General features: G+C 40.4%; 9 protein-coding genes across 13 annotated transcripts; 6 read left to right on the top strand and 3 right to left on the bottom strand.

Annotated features, from left to right (window-relative positions):
* Window positions 1–25: 25 nt before the first annotated feature.
* On the bottom strand, window positions 26–2,451 carry LOC108017243 (prolyl 4-hydroxylase subunit alpha-2). Its single transcript, XM_017084242.4, has 9 exons — window positions 2,111–2,451; window positions 1,905–2,056; window positions 1,695–1,851; window positions 1,303–1,630; window positions 768–1,244; window positions 644–706; window positions 459–534; window positions 306–395; window positions 26–242 (listed from the first exon to the last, which is right to left on the bottom strand). Exons 1-9 carry the CDS (start codon window positions 2,293–2,295, stop codon window positions 109–111), a joined length of 1,662 nt encoding a protein of 553 aa, XP_016939731.4. The 5' UTR covers window positions 2,296–2,451; the 3' UTR covers window positions 26–108.
* A 120-nt stretch (window positions 2,452–2,571) lies between these two features.
* Window positions 2,572–4,858, top strand: LOC108017258 (prolyl 4-hydroxylase subunit alpha-2). Its single transcript, XM_017084267.4, is given in 7 exon segments — window positions 2,572–2,932; window positions 2,984–3,123; window positions 3,179–3,329; window positions 3,385–3,584; window positions 3,635–4,290; window positions 4,404–4,569; window positions 4,629–4,858. Coding segments are annotated over 7 exon segments (1,608 nt in total). The 5' UTR covers window positions 2,572–2,744; the 3' UTR covers window positions 4,736–4,858.
* Window positions 4,859–4,936: 78 nt separating this feature from the next.
* Window positions 4,937–6,964, top strand: LOC108017233 (prolyl 4-hydroxylase subunit alpha-1-like). Its single transcript, XM_017084229.4, has 7 exons — window positions 4,937–5,142; window positions 5,201–5,340; window positions 5,392–5,542; window positions 5,596–5,795; window positions 5,857–6,509; window positions 6,572–6,737; window positions 6,797–6,964. Exons 1-7 carry the CDS (start codon window positions 4,943–4,945, stop codon window positions 6,901–6,903), a joined length of 1,617 nt encoding a protein of 538 aa, XP_016939718.4. The 5' UTR covers window positions 4,937–4,942; the 3' UTR covers window positions 6,904–6,964.
* Window positions 6,965–7,099: 135 nt separating this feature from the next.
* On the top strand, window positions 7,100–9,147 carry LOC139353157 (prolyl 4-hydroxylase subunit alpha-1-like). 3 transcript variants are annotated; one of them, XM_070996562.1, is made up of 7 exons: window positions 7,100–7,332; window positions 7,384–7,523; window positions 7,576–7,726; window positions 7,775–7,974; window positions 8,028–8,692; window positions 8,755–8,920; window positions 8,980–9,147. In XM_070996562.1, the coding sequence occupies exons 1-7, from the start codon at window positions 7,133–7,135 to the stop codon at window positions 9,084–9,086; spliced, it is 1,629 nt and encodes a 542-aa protein (XP_070852663.1). In that variant the 5' UTR covers window positions 7,100–7,132; the 3' UTR covers window positions 9,087–9,147. The 3 variants fall into 3 exon arrangements, with proteins under 3 accessions (XP_070852663.1, XP_070852664.1, XP_070852665.1); XM_070996563.1 differs by having other exon boundaries at window positions 7,105–7,329; XM_070996564.1 differs by having other exon boundaries at window positions 7,205–7,332; window positions 7,397–7,523.
* A 135-nt stretch (window positions 9,148–9,282) lies between these two features.
* Window positions 9,283–11,269, top strand: LOC139353170 (prolyl 4-hydroxylase subunit alpha-1-like). Its single transcript, XM_070996593.1, has 7 exons — window positions 9,283–9,515; window positions 9,567–9,706; window positions 9,759–9,909; window positions 9,958–10,157; window positions 10,211–10,875; window positions 10,938–11,103; window positions 11,163–11,269. The coding sequence occupies exons 1-7, from the start codon at window positions 9,316–9,318 to the stop codon at window positions 11,267–11,269; spliced, it is 1,629 nt and encodes a 542-aa protein (XP_070852694.1). The 5' UTR covers window positions 9,283–9,315.
* A 196-nt stretch (window positions 11,270–11,465) lies between these two features.
* LOC108017260 (prolyl 4-hydroxylase subunit alpha-1-like) lies at window positions 11,466–13,794 on the top strand. 3 transcript variants are annotated; one of them, XM_017084269.4, is made up of 7 exons: window positions 11,466–11,698; window positions 11,750–11,889; window positions 11,942–12,092; window positions 12,141–12,340; window positions 12,394–13,052; window positions 13,106–13,271; window positions 13,594–13,794. In XM_017084269.4, the coding sequence occupies exons 1-7, from the start codon at window positions 11,499–11,501 to the stop codon at window positions 13,698–13,700; spliced, it is 1,623 nt and encodes a 540-aa protein (XP_016939758.4). In that variant the 5' UTR covers window positions 11,466–11,498; the 3' UTR covers window positions 13,701–13,794. The 3 variants fall into 3 exon arrangements, with proteins under 3 accessions (XP_016939758.4, XP_070852666.1, XP_070852667.1); XM_070996565.1 differs by having other exon boundaries at window positions 11,469–11,695; XM_070996566.1 differs by having other exon boundaries at window positions 11,560–11,698; window positions 11,763–11,889.
* LOC108017232 (prolyl 4-hydroxylase subunit alpha-2) lies at window positions 13,667–16,020 on the bottom strand. Its single transcript, XM_070996567.1, is given in 9 exon segments — window positions 13,667–14,054; window positions 14,112–14,311; window positions 14,375–14,525; window positions 14,574–14,725; window positions 14,777–15,112; window positions 15,115–15,330; window positions 15,387–15,558; window positions 15,624–15,775; window positions 15,834–16,020. Coding segments are annotated over 9 exon segments (1,824 nt in total). The 5' UTR covers window positions 15,998–16,020; the 3' UTR covers window positions 13,667–13,773.
* A 34-nt stretch (window positions 16,021–16,054) lies between these two features.
* Window positions 16,055–18,154, bottom strand: LOC108017259 (prolyl 4-hydroxylase subunit alpha-1). Its single transcript, XM_017084268.4, has 9 exons — window positions 17,946–18,154; window positions 17,759–17,892; window positions 17,556–17,706; window positions 17,307–17,506; window positions 17,122–17,249; window positions 16,629–17,066; window positions 16,515–16,562; window positions 16,291–16,456; window positions 16,055–16,237 (listed from the first exon to the last, which is right to left on the bottom strand). Exons 1-9 carry the CDS (start codon window positions 18,140–18,142, stop codon window positions 16,185–16,187), a joined length of 1,515 nt encoding a protein of 504 aa, XP_016939757.4. The 5' UTR covers window positions 18,143–18,154; the 3' UTR covers window positions 16,055–16,184.
* A 223-nt stretch (window positions 18,155–18,377) lies between these two features.
* LOC108017231 (prolyl 4-hydroxylase subunit alpha-1) lies at window positions 18,378–20,511 on the top strand. Its single transcript, XM_036819765.3, has 6 exons — window positions 18,378–18,675; window positions 18,735–19,413; window positions 19,469–19,918; window positions 19,975–20,034; window positions 20,133–20,298; window positions 20,361–20,511. The coding sequence occupies exons 1-6, from the start codon at window positions 18,485–18,487 to the stop codon at window positions 20,456–20,458; spliced, it is 1,644 nt and encodes a 547-aa protein (XP_036675660.3). The 5' UTR covers window positions 18,378–18,484; the 3' UTR covers window positions 20,459–20,511.
* Window positions 20,512–20,638: the final 127 nt, after the last annotated feature.

Raw genomic sequence — 20,638 nt, 5'->3', positions numbered from 1 at the left:
TGCTGCATAAGAAAGTAGGTATTGGTGAGTATATATAATTTGTTTTATATTTAAACTTAAACTTTGTTCACTTAAAGCTTGATTTTATTTTGTAAAGCTATTCCTAACTTAAGTAGAAGCTGCCTGCGCCTTATTGCGTTTACTTAGTTCCATAATCTGAGCGAGTGTGGCCAAGGAATCGTCCCAAAGTTCACAAGGTCGACGGTCAGATTGATCATTCTCACGGATCCAGCGGTTTTGAACTATAAAATAAAATCATAGGAATAAAGAGATTCTATAAATCAAATATATTTTTAAGAGCATACCCCACTTTGAACCAGCGATGATGGGACATGCGCCATGTTGCGTACGAACGTCGCCCACTCCAGAGGCATGAAGATTGTGCCAAAAGGCAGCTGGAAAAATTTATTAGTTAATTATTAATTTAGGGAATATTAATACGATTATTTAGAATAAACCTGCGTATTTCTTGGGCTTCAAATGTTGCCTTAACTGGGGAAACGCAGTGCCTCCACCTTGTTCTACATCCGATAGCTGTGAACAGATAATAGGTTACTATATAGTATTGGTTCTTTAACACATTACTAAGAGGAATAATGTGGGTATACCATGTATACCTAATTCCTAAATTCAGTTTACTCACATAAAAGAGAACGGTGGCAATGCGATTGCCCATTTCGGGAGAGGAGACCAATTCATTCTCAAACTGATAAGTAAGAAATATATATGATGATATCACATATTGCAACAAGAGTTCCCCAACTTACAGCAGTCGGGTAGAACCAGTCCATGTGTTGGCCGTAGTGACCTCCAATTCCGTAGTTGGCAAACTGGTGATCCTCCGCGTACTTCATGTTCATGTTGGTCATATCCGCCACCCTTTGATCAATGGTGGCTAGAACCTTGTGGGCTGAGGCTGGAATGAAGGTGAACTGGCTGGTTCTCACATTGGACACCACCGCACTGTTGTTGCCCGTTATGGTGGCCCTAATCAGCCTGTTATTGGTTAACTGCCTTATAACATCGATTTCGCTTTGGTATATGACATCGTGGTAAAGCACGAGCAGGGGGTCCTGGGAAAGTTCCTCCGCCTTGAGAGGAGCTATCCACAGGAAAGGATGCGTCTCGGTCATATAGCCACAGCGAAGATGGCGTTCATCCTTGGGAGTAAGTTTCCAGTGGCCACTGCAGGTGAGGCTGTAGGCCTGGAACTCACTGACCAGCTCATTCTCCTCCGGAATGGGCTGGGGGTATAATACAAAATAAGATGGGATTTCAAATCTCTGAAGAAAGATCACTTACAGCATGTTCCAGGATAGGCTTGGATTCGTTAGGGAAAGCCTTCTCACCTAGAGACCCCAAAAAACTGTCGTAGTTCTGGGCATGCTCCTCACTGGCTGGTTGAACTTGTATTAACTCATGGTAGGTTTCATTAAGTCCCCGAAAGTCCTCCAGTTCCTTCTTGGCCTGCACCAGAAGAGCCAGGATCTGGGGCTTGAGTTCTTTTTCCTTTTTACCTCCAGTCAAAAGATTTTTAGCTTCTAGGAGCCAGGAATGAGCCAATCTAGGATGCTGGTCTCTAAGAGCCAATCTAGCTATGTCCACACAGTGCTCCGAGTTCAATTGGGTGCTGGGTAAAAGAAATGGCTCTTTCAAGTTCCGTAAAGATATGACAAGTAGTTATAGATAATCACCCATAGTCCACACCATCTAAAATTCCCTTGACCAAGTCCTTGGCCTTTAGTCTATAAACATACTGTAATCTTAGTAAGCCATCTATAGCTCCCTCTAGTTCGCTTTTATCGGGCATTGTCTCACGATTTCGTAGCTTCCTCAGGCGATTTAAGGATTCTAGGGGTAGAAAATCATTGTAAGGACTTTAAGTCTATAAATTTGCAACCCACTTTCGCCTGTTGAAGTCTCCATGAGGTTTTCCACTCTCTGCCAATCTACAGTCAATCGTTTATTTAACAAATATTGGTTAAGAGGACTGTCGAAATATGCTGGACCCCATTCACGGGCCTCATTTCGCTCACTCTCATACTCTCGCAGTCGCCTAGAAAATATATTGATTAGATAAATTCCGATAATTAGACATGATTCTTCTTACGCTTTTAGGAAATCCAGCTTTCCCTGATTTTCAGCTACAAACTTCTGCATATGCTGGAGCATTTTCTGTTCGTAGCCAAAGACTTTGGTCATCTCGTGTATGGAGGAATAGAATTCCGCTCCAGAAACGGAGCAAAATTGTTGGTGGATCACCAAGAAAAGAACCGAAAGCACCGGGAATGTCATTCTGACTGAGATCCGCTCTCGAAAGCTCTTCGATGCCTACTGATTCCGGCATTTGACCCCTTAGAATATGACATAAGCTATAAGAAGTCAAGAAGACCTATAGGAAACCTGTTGTCACACGCAACCAAAGAAAGTGCCGGGTTCGTTGAGCCGAAACTGGTTCCGCTTACATAATAACTAATGTGTGTCTTACATATATGAAAATTGTAAACACGCAGAAGATGATAGCTTGATTATTAGTAAAAAATATATTCTATTTTAAAAGATAATCCGATTTTATTATATAAAACTTAAGTTTTATTTTATTATTATATTTTTTTGTATTACAAGCCAAGGGGTCTGGTCCCAACAAAGCATGCAAAATTATAAATTAAAGTGTAACTAACAACCAAGAAAATGCAATTTGCAAGTTTTACATTTTCGAGAAACATTAATGTTGTAGGAGCAGAATGAGGTTTTCGATGCTGCTAGGCCTTCTTTCTTTTATTCTGAGCACGGGTCCCAATGACGCCTCTCAGCAGCGCTATGCAAGATCTGTGGTGAATATGGACGACCTATTGAAAACAGAAGATGATCTGGTCCAAAATGTAGAAAAGTACACAGCTGTGCTCTTACAGAAAGCAAGAATCATTAGGTGGTGAGTTAGAAAGGTCATAACTCTATAGCAGAACTTATTTAATCCTTAAAGGGGAATCCATCAGATGCAGGAACTGCACAGGAAGAGAAAGATATTATGGAACCGTCCTTTTATCACATACTCCCTCATTCGTCACATGCAGGCTGACTGGTTGATGTGGCTGGAATATCTAGAAAATCCTGAGGCAATGAGTTCGTGTGATTCCCTTAAAGCTGGTTTTCAGTTGTTGAGTGTCCCTTCTTCCAGAGCAATTGGATTATGTAAATGCAACAAAGTATATCTTGCCGCAGGACTATGACTTTGAGGATGCTGCTGATGCAATTAGAAGATTGCAAAGAACCTACGTGATGTTATCCAAAGACATAGCCAAGGGCTTGTTAAATGGAGTGCAATACAAGTATGTTTCAAGCACCTTTTAAAGGTAAATGTTTGTAAGCCGAAATAATTATTAGCGCTTCACTGGCATCTATTGATTGCCTCGCAATGGCTCATCACTTAATGAAGCAATCACGCTGGTCGATTGCAAATCAGTGGATTCTGGCAGGTATTGAAGCCCAGGATCAGCAAGGTTCTAAAACGGAAATGCAGTTACTGACGGGACCAACGAAGGCTGAACTCTATAGAAGCCTGGGAAAAGTGCAAATAGAGCAGGGTGAGTAAAAAATACGAAATCATAATATTCACAATGAAAATCTCGGGTAGGTAAACTAGAAGAAGCCTTGGAAGCTTATCAGGCTGCCCTGGATCTTTCACCCCATAATGTGGAAATATTCCAGGAATATCAGAACTTAAGAAGTAGAGCTTTTACATTATGACTAACCGACCCGATTAGAAAGGAACCAGATGATGATATTGAAGAAATGCAGTTGCCGCCCTGTTGCCGTGGTCACTGTGAGGTGCCCAGTAAACTTAAAAGACTATATTGTGTGTATAATCATGTTACCGCTCCGATCCTGGTACTTTCCCCCATCAAAACGGAGATCCTCTCGCTTGATCCCTTTGTGGTGCTCCTCCATGACATGGTGTCCCCAAAGGAGAGTGCTTTTATACGATCTTCCAGTAAAAAGCTCCTAATGCCATCCGCAACAGTCAACGCCGCCGATCCAGACAACTTTGTTGTCGGGAAATTCCGCACTTCAAAGGCGGTTTGGTTCGATGGCGATGCCAATGAGGTGACTTTAAAGCTCACCCAACGCTTGGAGGATGCAACTGGTCTGGATATGAACCATTCGGAGGCTTTACAGGTTATGAACTATGGTATAGGAGGCTTCTTCGAATCGCATTATGACTTATTTCTTTCGGATGAAAATCGATTCCAAGAGGGATACGTTGATCGAATGGCTACCACTCTTTTCTACGTAAGTAATTTAAACTTAGATTTTTGTTGCAAATGTTACTCGCAGAGTAAAAGGTAAAATTGTCGAACACTTTCGTTTCTTGTTTTAATATTTGATTCAATTCTAACCTCCAGCTAAATGATGTTCCGCAAGGTGGTGGCACGTATTTCCCAGGACTAAACATCACTGTTTTTCCGAAGTTTGGAACGGTTCTTTTCTGGTACAATTTGGACACGAAGGGAAATCAGCAAATCCGAACAATGCACACCGGCTGTCCTGTCATCGTAGGCTCGAAATGGGGTTTGTAAAAAACAATTGAGATCTTTTTATTCCTCGTGAGCTCATTTTATACTTTTTAGTCGTCAGCAAGTGGATAGACGACAAAGGACAAGAGTTCAGAAGGCCCTGTGTCAAAGAAAGGTCAAACACAAGATTTGTGTCATCCATGGAAAGGCTTATTATCTAGCCTATTATGCTAAGTTAACTTATTATTATTTTAATGTTCTTAATATACGTGACTATAAAAGGTTTACGTTAACGTTTTTTTAAAAAGCACAACAAAAAATATTGTAGTGTAAGGTGAAACTAATACCCGAATAAATTTAATTATGAAAAAACAAACTACGAGCTCTGATAGTTTTATTTCCTTTCCTTGCGATAAGTTGGCTTCAGAATGCTGATCGGCAGTTTAGTACTTCTGGGAATAATTTCCCAGACCCTAAGTTCCGCACCGGTGCTCGAGGAAGATAAAAAACAGCGCTATTCAAGATCTGTGGTGACTATGGACGAGTTGTTGGTACTGGACGATTATTTGACTAGCAATCTGGGAAACTTCGCTGAGTGGCTTTCCCGGAAGGCTAAAACCATACGATGGTAAGTAAACCCGTCTATACCAACAATCAAGGCATTTAAGACGTTGTAAGCTCCAAAGGGGAATCTACCAGATGAAGAAAAGGCACCTGGCTTACAGAAAACATGTGTTCAATCCGTTTGGTAGTTATTCCCTAATTCGTCACATGCAATCGGATTGGTTAATGTGGCAATTGTTCCTCGAAAAGCCAGTTGGTCAAGGTTGGTAATTCTATTCTAGGTAGGTATCCTTCTTGAGAATATCTTTTTCAGACCAACTGGCTTACATAGAGTCAATAAAGTCTAAGTTGCCACAGGACCATGACTTTTTCGATGCAGCTGAAGGGTTAAGAAAACTGCAAGCGACATACATGATGGCAACTAATGACGTAGCCAAGGGCTTGCTAGATGGAGTGCAATACAAGTAAGTGTTGTTTTCCCTATAAAGGTAGTTCATTATTTCTGTCGACTTCTTAGCTCTTCCTTGGCATCAATTGATTGTCTTGCCATGGCTAAACATTTGTTGAATGAATGGTGGTTGCCAGAAGCCGAGGGATGGATTCTTGCAGGTATTGAAGCTCACGATCGGGCGGGTTACCAAACAGAGATGCAGGGGCTGAGGGGTCCACTAAAAGCAGAACTCTACAGAACCCAGGGAAAGGTGCAAAAGGATCAGGGTGAGTAAAAATTTTAAGCTCAAAGGGATTCAGAAAAGGAAGACAGCTTCATTCATTATAGAAAATCACAAGGGTGCCCTGCAAGCCTATCAGACTGCTCTTCAACACTCGCCCCATGACTCAGAAATATTTATGGAGTATCGAAACCTGGAACGAAGAGTTCTAACGTTATCAGGAATCGAACCAGAAGAGGAAGAGGAGGAGGTTGACGACATTCAATTTTTACCGGCCTGTTGTAGTGGTCGCTGCGAGGTTGTCCGACAACTCAGGAGGCTTTATTGCGTGTACAACCATGTGACTGCCCCATTCCTGCGGCTATCCCCCATCAAAACGGAGATTCTCTCGATTGAACCCTTCGTGGTGATCCTACATGATATGGTCTCCAAAAAAGAGGGTGCTCTAATACGATCTTCCAGCAAAATGCACTTGTTCCCGTCCGCCATAGCTTCGGTTGATGCACCTAAAGACGAATACCAGGTCGCCAGCTCTCGTACCTCTAAGTCTGTTTGGTTTCCCAACGACTTCAACAACGCGACCCTGAAGATATCGGAGCGCTTGGAAGAAGCAACTGGTCTGGATATGTTTCATACGGAGTATTTCCAGATCATGAACTATGGACTGGGCGGCTACTTCGAGACACATATAGATACGCTGCTCTCAAACGAAACCAGATTCAACGGAACCCGAGATCGTATAGCTACCACACTCTTCTATGTTGGTATTTTTGGATTTTTTAAGAACTCTATCATCATATTTATTATCAAACGTTTTTGTAGTTAAATGATGTCCCCCAAGGAGGTGGCACCCACTTCCCAAAACTAAACCTCACGGTATTTCCCAAGGCAGGATCGGTTCTCTTCTGGTACAACTTGGACTTCAAGGGGAATGACGTCATGAATACCCTGCACACAGGATGCCCAGTCATAGTGGGCTCAAAATGGGGTTAGTATACATAGAATTCGAAATTTTTTTTATATATAAGGTTGGTTTATTCTTTGCAGTTATCAGTAAGTGGATATCAGATATGGGACAAGAGCTCAAAAGGCCCTGCATTGAATCGATTTCAAACGTTAAATACTTGAACTCTGCTGAAAAACTTTTAATTTAATTTGTATGTATATATTTAGATAAATGACTATATAATAAAAAAAACAATGCTTATAATTGTATTGAAATATAGTCCTAATATTTACTCCTCTTAATAAGAGTCCATAATTAATTAGCTATGGAAAATGTTCTTCAAGTAAAGCTGATGTGTGTACAAATGAAATTATAATCTTAGTTAACGTTCTGGGAATTTTACCTTCCAATATTAGTTCAGTTTACGGAAACCGAAAATGCTGATCTATAGACTGCTCTTAGTGGGTATTCTTTCTAGGGGGCTAAGTCTTTCTCAGGTGTTGGAAGAGAGTACTGAACAGCGACATTCAAGATCTGTGGTCAATATGGATGAGTTACTGAAAGTGGAAGACGATCTGGCTGGCAACTTGGAAAAATATAAGGAACAGCTATCCCATAGAGCCGAAACCATAAGGTGGTGCGTGCGAGAGACTAACATTTTAATCCACAACTTATGTAAGCCTTGAAGGGGAATTCACCAGATGAAGGAAATGCTACGGAAAAGAAAGTCTTTTTGGAACAACCCTTTCATCACATACTCCCTCATTCGTCATATGCAGGCTGATTGGTTGATGTGGCAAGAGTATCTGAAGAAGCCTGTGGGCTTGGGTTCGTAATTTCCCTAAAGTTTCAGTTCAGTTCATAAAATCCTCTTTTTCAGAACAACTTATTTTTATGCAGTCCCGAAATCTGTCGATGCCACGGGAACATGACTTTATGGATGCCGCTGATGGAGTTACCAGAATGCAGGGGACTTACCAACTTTTGGCGAGTGATATAGCCAATGGATTGCTGGATAGAGTGCAGTACAAGTGTGTATAGCATTTTTTGTTAAGGTGAAAGCTTTAACCGACTATTAGCTCCTCACTGGCAGCCATTGATTGTCTGGAATTGGGTCGCGATATGATACAACAAAATTACTTGCCATCAGCGGAGCAGTGGATTCTGGCAGGCATTGAGGCCTATGATCGACCAGTTCCTCAGATGGAAATGCAGTTGCTAAGAGGACCTAAAAAGGCGGATCTTTATAATATACTGGGACAAGTGCGGGCTGAACTTGGTTAGTATAAATTGGAGGCAGCAGAGTTTTTGACATTCCTTATTTCTTTTTAGAGAATTATGTGGGTGCCTTTCAGGCCTATCAGATGGCCCTGAAAGAGTCGCCCCACGACCTGAAAATTTACCAGGAATATCAGGCATTTGAAAAAGGACTTCTTACGTCTCCTGAAAAAAGACCAGATACATTTAAACAAGATGAGGAAGACGAAGCTTACGTTCGGGAACAGTTACCAAACTGCTGCAGTGGTCGCTGTGAAGTGCCCCAAAAACTTAGAAAACTATATTGCTTATACAACCGTGTAACTTCCCCATTCCTGCGACTGGCACCCATCAAAACGGAGATTCTCTCGATTGAACCCTTCGTGGTGATCCTACATGATATGGTCTCCAAAAAAGAGGGTGCTCTAATACGATCTTCCAGCAAAAAGCACTTGTTGCCGTCCGCCATAGCTTCGGTCGATGCACCTAAAGAAGAATACCAGGTCGCCAGCTCTCGTACCTCCAAGTCTGTTTCGTTTCCAAACGACTTCAACAACGCCACCCTGAAGATATCTGAGCGCTTGGAAGAAGCAACTGGTCTGGATATGTTTCATACGGAGTATTTCCAGATCACGAACTATGGACTGGGCGGCTTCTTCGAGACACATATAGATACGCTGCTCTCAAACGAAACCAGATTCAACGGAACCCGAGATCGTATAGCTACCGCACTCTTCTATGTTGGTATTTTTGGAATTTTTAAGAACTCTATCATCATATTTATTATCAAACGTTTTTGTAGTTAAATGATGTCCCCCAAGGAGGTGGCACCCACTTCCCAAAACTAAACCTCACGGTATTTCCCAAGGCAGGATCGGTTCTCTTCTGGTACAACTTGGACTTCAAGGGGAATGACGTCATGAATACCCTGCACACAGGATGCCCAGTCATAGTGGGCTCAAAATGGGGTTAGTATACATAGAATTCGAAATTTTTTTTATATATAAGGTTGGTTTATTCTTTGCAGTTATCAGTAAGTGGATATCAGATATGGGACAAGAGCTCAAAAGGCCCTGCATTGAATCGATTTCAAACGTTAAATACTTGAACTCTGCTGAAAAACTTTTAATTTAATTTGTATGTATATATTTAGATAAATGACTATATAATAAAAAAAACAATGCTTATAATTGTATTGAAATATAGTCCTAATATTTACTCCTCTTAATAAGAGTCCATAATTAATTAGCTATGGAAAATGTTCTTCAAGTAAAGCTGATGTGTGTACAAATGAAATTATAATCTTAGTTAACGTTCTGGGAATTTTACCTTCCAATATTAGTTCAGTTTACGGAAACCGAAAATGCTGATCTATAGACTGCTCTTAGTGGGTATTCTTTCTAGGGGGCTAAGTCTTTCTCAGGTGTTGGAAGAGAGTACTGAACAGCGACATTCAAGATCTGTGGTCAATATGGATGAGTTACTGAAAGTGGAAGACGATCTGGCTGGCAACTTGGAAAAATATAAGGAACAGCTATCCCATAGAGCCGAAACCATAAGGTGGTGCGTGCGAGAGACTAACATTTTAATCCACAACTTATGTAAGCCTTGAAGGGGAATTCACCAGATGAAGGAAATGCTACGGAAAAGAAAGTCTTTTTGGAACAACCCTTTCATCACATACTCCCTCATTCGTCATATGCAGGCTGATTGGTTGATGTGGCAAGAGTATCTGAAGAAGCCTGTGGGCTTGGGTTCGTAATTTCCCTAAAGTTTCAGTTCAGTTCATAAAATCCTCTTTTTCAGAACAACTTATTTTTATGCAGTCCCGAAATCTGTCGATGCCACGGGAACATGACTTTATGGATGCCGCTGATGGAGTTACCAGAATGCAGGGGACTTACCAACTTTTGGCGAGTGATATAGCCAATGGATTGCTGGATAGAGTGCAGTACAAGTGTGTATAGCATTTTTTGTTAAGGTGAAAGCTTTAACCGACTATTAGCTCCTCACTGGCAGCCATTGATTGTCTGGAATTGGGTCGCGATATGATACAACAAAATTACTTGCCATCAGCGGAGCAGTGGATTCTGGCAGGCATTGAGGCCTATGATCGACCAGTTCCTCAGATGGAAATGCAGTTGCTAAGAGGACCTAAAAAGGCGGATCTTTATAATATACTGGGACAAGTGCGGGCTGAACTTGGTTAGTATAAATTGGAGGCAGCAGAGTTTTTGACATTCCTTATTTCTTTTTAGAGAATTATGTGGGTGCCTTTCAGGCCTATCAGATGGCCCTGAAAGAGTCGCCCCACGACCTGAAAATTTACCAGGAATATCAGGCATTTGAAAAAGGACTTCTTACGTCTCCTGAAAAAAGACCAGATACATTTAAACAAGATGAGGAAGACGAAGCTTACGTTCGGGAACAGTTACCAAACTGCTGCAGTGGTCGCTGTGAAGTGCCCCAAAAACTTAGAAAACTATATTGCTTATACAACCGTGTAACTTCCCCATTCCTGCGACTGGCACCCATCAAAACGGAGATTCTCTCGATTGAACCCTTCGTGGTGATCCTACATGATATGGTCTCCAAAAAAGAGGGTGCTCTAATACGATCTTCCAGCAAAAAGCACTTGTTGCCGTCCGCCATAGCTTCGGTCGATGCACCTAAAGAAGAATACCAGGTCGCCAGCTCTCGTACCTCCAAGTCTGTTTCGTTTCCAAACGACTTCAACAACGCCACCCTGAAGATATCTGAGCGCTTGGAAGAAGCAACTGGTCTGGATATGTTTCATACGGAGTATTTCCAGATCACGAACTATGGACTGGGCGGCTTCTTCGAGACACATATAGATACGCTGCTCTCAAACGAAACCAGATTCAACGGAACCCGAGATCGTATAGCTACCGCACTCTTCTATGTTGGTATTTTTGGAATTTTTAAGAACTCTATCATCATATTTATTATCAAACGTTTTTGTAGTTAAATGATGTCCCCCAAGGAGGTGGCACCCACTTCCCAAAACTAAACCTCACGGTATTTCCCAAGGCAGGATCGGTTCTCTTCTGGTACAACTTGGACTTCAAGGGGAATGACGTCATGAATACCCTGCACACAGGATGCCCAGTCATAGTGGGCTCAAAATGGGGTTAGTATACATAGAATTCGAAATTTTTTTTATATATAAGGTTGGTTTATTCTTTGCAGTTATCAGTAAGTGGATATCAGATATGGGACAAGAGCTCAAAAGGCCCTGCATTGAATCGATTTCAAACGTTAAATACTTGAACTCTGCTAAAAAACTTTTAATTTAATTTGTATGTATATATTAAGATAAATGACTATATAATAAAAAAAACAATGCTTATAATTGTATTGAAATATAGTCCTAATATTTACTCCTCTTAATAAGAGTCCATAATTAATTAGCTATGGAAAATGTTCTTCAAGTAAAGCTGATGTGTGTACAAATGAAATTATAATCTTAGTTAACGTTCTGGGAATTTTACCTTCCAATATTAGTTCAGTTTACGGAAACCGAAAATGCTGATCTATAGACTGCTCTTAGTGGGTATTCTTTCTAGGGGGCTAAGTCTTTCTCAGGTGTTGGAAGAGAGTACTGAACAGCGACATTCAAGATCTGTGGTCAATATGGATGAGTTACTGAAAGTGGAAGACGATCTGGCTGGCAACTTGGAAAAATATAAGGAACAGCTATCCCATAGAGCCGAAACCATAAGGTGGTGCGTGCGAGAGACTAACATTTTAATCCACAACTTATGTAAGCCTTGAAGGGGAATTCACCAGATGAAGGAAATGCTACGGAAAAGAAAGTCTTTTTGGAACAACCCTTTCATCACATACTCCCTCATTCGTCATATGCAGGCTGATTGGTTGATGTGGCAAGAGTATCTGAAGAAGCCTGTGGGCTTGGGTTCGTAATTTCCCTAAAGTTTCAGTTCAGTTCATAAAATCCTCTTTTTCAGAACAACTTATTTTTATGCAGTCCCGAAATCTGTCGATGCCACGGGAACATGACTTTATGGATGCCGCTGATGGAGTTACCAGAATGCAGGGGACTTACCAACTTTTGGCGAGTGATATAGCCAATGGATTGCTGGATAGAGTGCAGTACAAGTGTGTATAGCATTTTTTGTTAAGGTGAAAGCTTTAACCGACTATTAGCTCCTCACTGGCAGCCATTGATTGTCTGGAATTGGGTCGCGATATGATACATCAAAATTACTTACCATCAGCGGAGCAATGGATTCTGGCAGGCATTGAGGCCTATGATCGACCAGGTTCTCAGATGGAAATGCAGTTGCTAAGAGGACCTAAAAGGGCGGATCTTTATAATATACTGGGACAAGTGCGGGCTGAACTGGGTTAGTATAAATTGGAGGCAGCAGAGTTTTTGACATTCCTTATTTCCTTTTAGAAAATCATGATGGTGCCTTTGAAGCGTATCAGATGGCCCTGAAAGAATCGCCCCACGACCTGGAAATTTACCAGGAATACCATGCAAATGAAAAAGGACTTCTTACGTCTCCTGAAAAAAGACCAGATACATTTAAAAAAGATGAGGAAGACGAAGCTTATGTTCGGGAACAGTTACCAAACTGCTGCAGTGGTCGCTGTGAAGTGCCCGCAAAACTTAGAAAACTATATTGCTTATACAATTGTGTAACTTCCCCATTCCTGCGACTGGCACCCATCAAAACGGAGATACTCTCAATTGATCCTTTCATATCTCTCCTTCATGACATGATCTCCCCAAAGGAAAGTGATTTAATTCGATCTTCTAGCAAGGAACATATTTTGCCATCCAACTATTACGATGGCGAAGTGCAGGCCCTTGTAGTGGGCTCTTCGCGCTTTTCAAAATCTGTTTGGTATAAAAATAGTTATAGCAAGGCGACCTTGAAAATAACTGAACGCTTGGGAGATGCAACTGGTCTAGATATGAACCACACGGAGTTCTTCCAGGTCATCAACTATGGGTTAGGTGGCTTCTTTGAGACGCATATGGACTTGAAGCTTTCCAACAAGGTCAGATTCCAAGGAAACGCTGATCGAATAGCTACAGCAATCTTTTATGCAAGTATAATATGCTTAGCCATAAGTTTTCTTATCAAATTTCTTTCCCACAGTTGAGTAATGTCACTCAAGGTGGGGCTACCTTCTTCCCAAATCTTAACATCACGGTTTTTCCAAAGCCCGGATCGGCTCTCTTCTGGTTTAATTTGGACCACAAGGGTAATCACCAAATAGAAACCATGCATACTGGCTGCCCCGTCATCGTGGGTTCCAAATGGGGTTTGTTATTATGCAATTTAGGTTTTTATACCCGTTACTCGTAGAGTAACAGGGGATACTAGATTCGTCGGAAAGTATGTAACAGGTAGAAGGAAGCGTTTCCGACCCCAAAAAGTATATATATTCTTGATCAGGATCACTAGCTGAGTCGATTTAGCCATGTCCGTCTGTCCGTTTAACTTAAAAAAACTATTACCTGAAATGTATTAGTCTCCATCTCTCTTTGGTCCCTTTAGCTGAGTAACGGGTATCTGATAGTCGAGGAACTCGACTGTAGCGCCTCTCCTTGTTTTAACCTAACTTGTTTCTTAATCCTTTGCAGTTGTAAGCAAGTTTATTAAGGACAATGGACAAGAGTTTAGAAGGCCATGCATGGATTCAAAATCAAACACTGAAGAGTTTCTATCCATTGAGAAACTAATATTCTAGATTTACGTATTATTCGTTGATTTCGTTGCCTGAATCGGAAACCAAAAATAAAATTTTAGACTATTGATGACCATTAATCGTGGTAAATTACAGACAATGGATCAATGAAGATAATTTCTGCTTTGTTCGGGGCGAGAAAAGGGTTTGCAGATCCGTTCCTAGCGTGATAAAAACAATAAAGGCTTTTGCTTCTTTGAAACCCTTGTTTGTTATTTCCATTATTGAAATCCGTAGAAGAGGGCGGATCAAGCAGAATCTGAAAGCCTAAGTGCTCTTGCATTCTAAGCAGATTTGCATTTCGAGGATTTAACTTCAGAGCAATTTCCACAGTCTCAAGAGCTGTATGCCAGTTTCCTAAGGAATAAGATAATATAATAATACCAAAACATTTTTTGTAATGGTATAACTTACGTTGTCTCACATAAGCTTCTGCTAGTTTCAGGTATAAGTCAGGCGTATTCAAGTGCGGAAGTGGAAAAAGAGGTTTTGTATGGTTAGGATTTTCTAGTATGGATATAGCAATCTGAAGCCACTGCTTGGACTTCTCAAAGTCTTTAATATCTGTACTGTAGTCTGCCATCCGAAGGCAATCGAGAGGAGACAACGAGTATCTAATAAAAATATTCCTAGATAATCATAATGTTTTTTAAATTAAAAGGAAGTCGATAACATACTTGTATTGATTTCCTAAGAAAAAACCTCTTGCAATGTCTCTGGGAAGCAAATCATTAGCGTTCATAATACTGGAAATGGCCTGACAGACTTCTGATATATCCTCTTCCACGGGTAGATACTTTGTTTTGGATATGAGGGATTTCATTTCATCTGTGATTCCAGAGTAGTTAAAGACTTATAGTATAGACACTCCCCTACCTTTTCCTGGATCCTCCTGCAGGAAAAACTGCCAGTGATTCCAGTCCGATTGCATATGATGTATCAAGGAGTAACTGCCCACTGGACTAGATATAATACCCAATTTGTCGTTCTCAAACTGAATGTGATATGTCGCCAAGTCGACAAGAGCTCTGGAAAGGAATGACTAGAGTGCCAGTCATGTAAGTTAATTAATAACCTACTCGTTGATTACTCTCAATTTCGTATCCAACACTTCTATGTATTTATCTAAGTGCTCCACCAAATCTACATTAATCTGTAGATAATTTATTAACTTAAGAATGGTTAAAGCAGGACGAGTCTCGGACTTAGTAAGGGATATGTAAGCGAAGACAAAGCCGACTGATAAAACCAGGACAATCTTCATATTTACGATCTCAACTGAAGACTGATGGACACAGTTGTTATCATCGCTAAAAAAAGTCGTCATACTTAAGCCATGACTAAAATAAATAAATAAATTTAATGAAGTTTTTCTTTTATTTTTGTAGACATCATTTACTTCACTTTTTAGTTACACGTACGATTTCAACGTAGACTACTATTAATTTCCTTCACCTTTTCGTAAAGGTCCTGCACCTGACTCTCGCTGACAGGGATTATAACTTTATAAACTTCCCTTTCCTCATGATCGAGATTTTTATAACCATTGAGAGTAGTATTAAGCCAGTCTTCTGCCTGGTCATAGTTTTCCTGGTCGTACGCATACTGAGCGATTTCCAGGGATTCCATTGGACTATTTGAGTACACAAATTAGTATTAGTTGTTTCAGAATATTTGGCATTTTCTTACCTAAACAGTGCACCTTCTTCTAAAACTTCACTTTCCTGTCCTAAAATTCCTTCGTGAGAATTCACATATCCGTCTTCCTGTTTTTGAAAATCTATAGCTTCCTCGATCGAATCCATGTATTCATCTTTCGTTGGAATCTTGGAAAGCAACTCTCGCATCTCACCGACTTGCTCTTGGAATTTTTATAGGAGGGTTGGTTTAATACTATAATTTATAGAACTTCTTGTTGTATTTTACCTGTAGCCAAAGGCCTCACCATTAGTTTTCTCCAAATTGGCCAATCAAAGTGCAAGTGGTGCAATAAAGAGTAGCTGTTAATAGGGTTGCCCAAATATTTTTCACGATCGTTTCCCACTTTAGCTAGTTCAGATTTTCTATCATCTATATAGCTATACAATGAAGTAGTTATATCTATTTATAAAACATGAATTAATAATAATTACTTACCGATTTAACACACTTATATGGTTTTGCAGGTCCTCAGAATAGCTTTTCAATTCTGTCATGAGTTGCCAATCGAGGTCGAAATAATTGTCCATCTTCGTAGTGCAGACCCAATTCGGAAAAATTATTGCCACCAAAACAGTAAAAAATCTAACAACTAACCTCATGGCTGAAACGATACTGAAACAATACTTATCTTGAGAGTAGAAAAGCTTGTAAAAAAGTAGCGTGACAAACAAGATTTTTTATTGCAGGGTCTACAAAATAAATTAATTTTGTATACATAAACCTAAATATTATATTTGACTGATTAAGAGCTAAACCGATGTTCGAAACAATTGAGCTAAATGCTTTTCAAACATGGCCTCCTAAAACTTCCTCCTCTTCGCTTATCCACTTGGTCATAACTACGAAAATGGATTTAAGATGGTATGTTAGGTAATACGTTTTAAGTTCTTACCCCATCTGGAACCCACTATGGTGGGGCAAGCTGAGTGGCCTGTCCTCCTATCGCCGTCACCCTTGTGATCAAGATTATACCAAATAAGTGCAGAGCCCTTCTTGGGGAAAATCGAAACGTTAAGACTCGGAAATACAGTGGCTCCACCTTGAGGCACATTGCTTAACTTTGGATGAATATTTCGAGAATGAACAAAGATTTTTTTTTAAATTAGAATTACTTACATAAAATATGGCTGTGGCCATGCGGTCCGGTAACCTCTCTTTGTCCTTCTGCATTACAATCAGCATTACAATAATAATATAAGGAGAGTGGCCAGGTTTAGGTATCATTCTTACCTTCGAGTATCCCAAAAAGTCGAAGTGGATGCCGTAGTACCCGCCTATTCCGTAGTTCATAACCTGAAAGTCCTCCGATTTGTCGAGGGCGAAATTGGTCATGGCCTGAGTCAGTTGGGTCATTTTCCGTATCACCTCGTGCTCATCATTTAACCAGGAGCCCTTGGTGGTGCGATCCGGGTCTTCTTTAAGGGCTCCATCAGCGCCATATGTTTTGGCTCGGCTAAGACCATGCTTTGACAGGTTTTTAATACTGATTATATCCCTTTCGGAGACCACATCGTGGTAGATCACCATATAGGGATCAAGGGATAAAACTTCCATCTTCAGAGGAGCATATCGCAGGAAATATGAGGTTATGTACAAGCAATAGAGTTTTTTATTGGGACGACACTCCCAAGTGCAGCATTGTTGATAGACACCAGTTATGAAATCTTTCTAATTTGTAGAAAATTTTTTAAGGAATTCGAGACTGAAGAGTTCCAGTACTCACTTTTTTCTTTGGCTCCTTGCCGATGCGAATGTCCATTTGCAAACGAGATTGCGCTCTTGAGAGACTGACCTTTTCCGGCCACTCCTTTAGGGCAGCTTGCAGTTCATTCATGGCCAAATTTCTAGAACCTGTAAGATATAAACATTGTATAAGTAAAAAAAATATAGATATCTACCAAATCCCACCTAGTGCATTTTCAATTTCCGCAAGAAGTTCATAGAAACTGACTAGGGGCACTCCCAGTTGGGTATACAAATCCTCATTTTCCCGGTCCTCCATATACTTTTCCACACCCACATTTAACCATTCCACGGCAAACTTAAGTTCATTATTCTTGGCCATATCCTTGGCTATGGTATAACACTCCATTGCATTAAGCGAGGTGCTTGGAAAAAATACATAAATATGGAATTATGAAAATAGATATTGCTTACTTATGATGGATGTTTTGAAGAACTCCCTCGGCCATGTGACGAGTTGGCAGGGAGTAGACCAACTGAATGAGTTTCAAGCCCCTGTTGGCCTCTCCAATGTCCTTTTCTGTTGGCATTTGCGGAGCAATAGCAATTATATGCTCCACAGAAGCTAATGAAAAGATTGTATTAGAACATCTTTTTAGGTCTGACGGGTCCCTTACTTTCCCATGGCTGCTGTTCCAAATACCATACCCAATTTGAATAGTCCGAGTACAGACGACGAATGATCCGAAAAGATTCTATCGGATCGGTTGGAAGCTCCTCTTCCTCATCGTACCCCACCATTTCCAAATAGCTTTAAGAATTATATATTAAAAAGTCGCTCTTGAAATACGTTTCCGTACTTACTACTCTATTGTATCCACTCTCTTTTGCAGATCATTAGTAAAGTTCTGTAATATATTCAGCAGGTAATGCTCATAGGAAATTAGATCTCCCATATCGAATATAGAGGCCGCATAGTTATTCTCTACTAATTTAGTTTCACCTAGGGAAACTAGAACTATTGAGCAAAATAGGATAAGTAAACTATTTACATTAGCCATCTCGAGACAAACTGACCTAGAGATCCCGGAACATAGCTAAAATATGGGTTGTACCATTCAAAATTAACTTTTCATGCTTTAATTTCATTTTATTATACAGTGCAGACGAAAAAAAATCACCACACCTACAATTACAATACTTAAATTCAGTTATATTTGTTTATCTTAACACAATAAGCGTGTTGAGCTCTGGTTTTCTTAGCGGAAACTTTTCAGACCCACCTACTTTTTTGACAGACTCACTTTCTTTTAGAAAAACCAACTGTGTCAATGTCTGCAATGCTGAATTTAAAATACAGACGGTCCCTAAACTATTATTAATGAAAGCCAAATCAGTTAAAAATGGAACCCAGAGCTGTGAGAATGTTTCGGCGTTGTATTATTTTTTCGGTGCTCTGCCTTATCTCAGTCAATGGGGATTACTTCTCGGCTATCAGTGAACTCGAAAAACTGCTTGACGTGGAGACTTTAATAATAGAAAAATTTGATGCTTACCTAAAAAGGGCTCAGGAAGAACAGGCTAATATCCAAAGGTTTAGCTTTATTACAAATATTTAAAATATATTTTCAAGGACTTCGTTCTTTATAACAGATTTTTGAATCAGATAGACGAACTGCAAAACGATCGTGGGGATCTCGAGGAATACTTCGCCAATCCCCTCAACTCCTTTATCACCATAAGACGCCTCGTCCACGACTGGAAATTCAATGTTTTTGATCCAGTCTTCGAAACTAGTAACTACGATACCTACAAGAGCTCTCTTAGCGATTCTCTGGAGAAGATCAAGCAATACAAGGGACCCAGTCAGGAGGATCTACAAGGTGCCACTCGCGCACTTCTTCGACTGCAGAAAGCCTACGAACTACCCACGGATCAGTTGGCCAAAGGAATTCTTCCCGGGGAGAAATATCAACTGAATACCTCTTTGAGTGCCAGTGACTGTTTTGAGCTGGGTAAGAATCTCTGCCAGATTAAGGAGTACTCCTATGGTTCCGAATGGTTACTGGAGGCCACGAAAAGATTGCATGGGGAACCTCTGGATTTTATCTCACCCAATGTGACTGACATCGAGATTTTGGAGCAGCTATCACCTGCTTTTAACGGCTTGGGCAACCTTAAGCTGGCACACAAACTCAATAATGAAATACTGGATTGGGAGCCTGATCATGAAGAGGCTCTGGAAAACCAGATATTGTATGAAAGTCAGTTGGCAAAAGAGCGAATCCTTGGTCCCAAAAAGCCAGTGGATGTTAACCAGTTGACAGAAAGAGTAAGTATAATCTTTGAATTTCTAACTAAAATCGTATAAAAATCTGTGTTATCAGGAACAAAGGGAAAGCTTCCAGCTTTATAAACGCGTTTGCCAAGGAGAACTCCGACAATCTCCTCGAGAGCTGAGGAATCTCAAGTGCTGGCTAAGCCACCAAGAATCTCCTTACCATATTATTTCCCCTTTTAAAATGGAACAACTGAATCTTGATCCCTATGTGGCCTATGTTCATGAAATTTTGACAGAAAGTGAAATGCAAATGTTCAAGGACCATGCCAAGGGTCGGATGGAGCGATCAAAAATAGGTCAAGGTGTGAACTCCACCACAACCGAGATCCGCACGAGCCAAAACACCTGGCTGTGGCATGCAGAGAATCCCTGGCTTTCCAATATCATAAGGCGATTGGAGGATTTCACAGGCTTGAGTTCTGAAAGTGCCGAGCCACTGCAGCTTATTAACTACGGAATCGGTGGACAATATGAACCGCATTATGACTTTACACATGTGAGTTAAACTAGTTTTTCCAAAAGACAGTTTATAGTAATTCTTAATTCTTACAGGACGATGGTTATAGTGTCTATGGCTGGAGGGGTAATCGCATCTTGACTGCTATTTTCTATGTGAGTTTTAATTTGCAGTTTTTCCAAATATGATGGGATATTCTGGTTCCTCAGGGTTCGTCCCTCATGGTTAATATATCTTTTTTTTATTTTTCCAGCTGAATGATGTTGCTCTGGGAAGTGGCACTGCATTTCCCTTTCTCAAATTGGTTGTTCCCCCTGTGAAGGGCAGCCTTCTAATCTGGTACAATCTACATAGATCCACGTACAAGGACTACCGAACAAGGCACGCGGGTTGTCCCGTTCTCAAGGGATCCAAGTGGAGTAAGTTGTCGTTAAACTTCACAAAAATTAAATGTTCTCTTCACCAAAATTATTTCCTTCAGTATGTATTGAGCAGTTCCATGTGGGTGGTCAGGAATTCAGGAGACCCTGTGGACTCAACAGCGATGTGGGAAAGTTTGACGACTTGATAGACATATGAGGCCTACAAAGAATAAAGTAATCATAACATAATCATTTTTGAAATAAACACCTTATATGATTCTTAAGAAATTCAAGAGATACATACTGAGAATATTGAAATTCATCATAACTAATGACATATATTCACAATTTTACATAGTCGTAATAAATGTGTTGTCTGGCAGTTCCTGGCGTTATT

Source organism: Drosophila suzukii, chromosome 3, assembly GCF_043229965.1.
Source record: "Drosophila suzukii chromosome 3, CBGP_Dsuzu_IsoJpt1.0, whole genome shotgun sequence".
NCBI lineage: Eukaryota > Metazoa > Arthropoda > Insecta > Diptera > Drosophilidae > Drosophila > Drosophila suzukii.
Note: the sequence above shows the minus strand (reverse complement) of the source record. Positions and strands in the feature narration are given on the sequence as shown.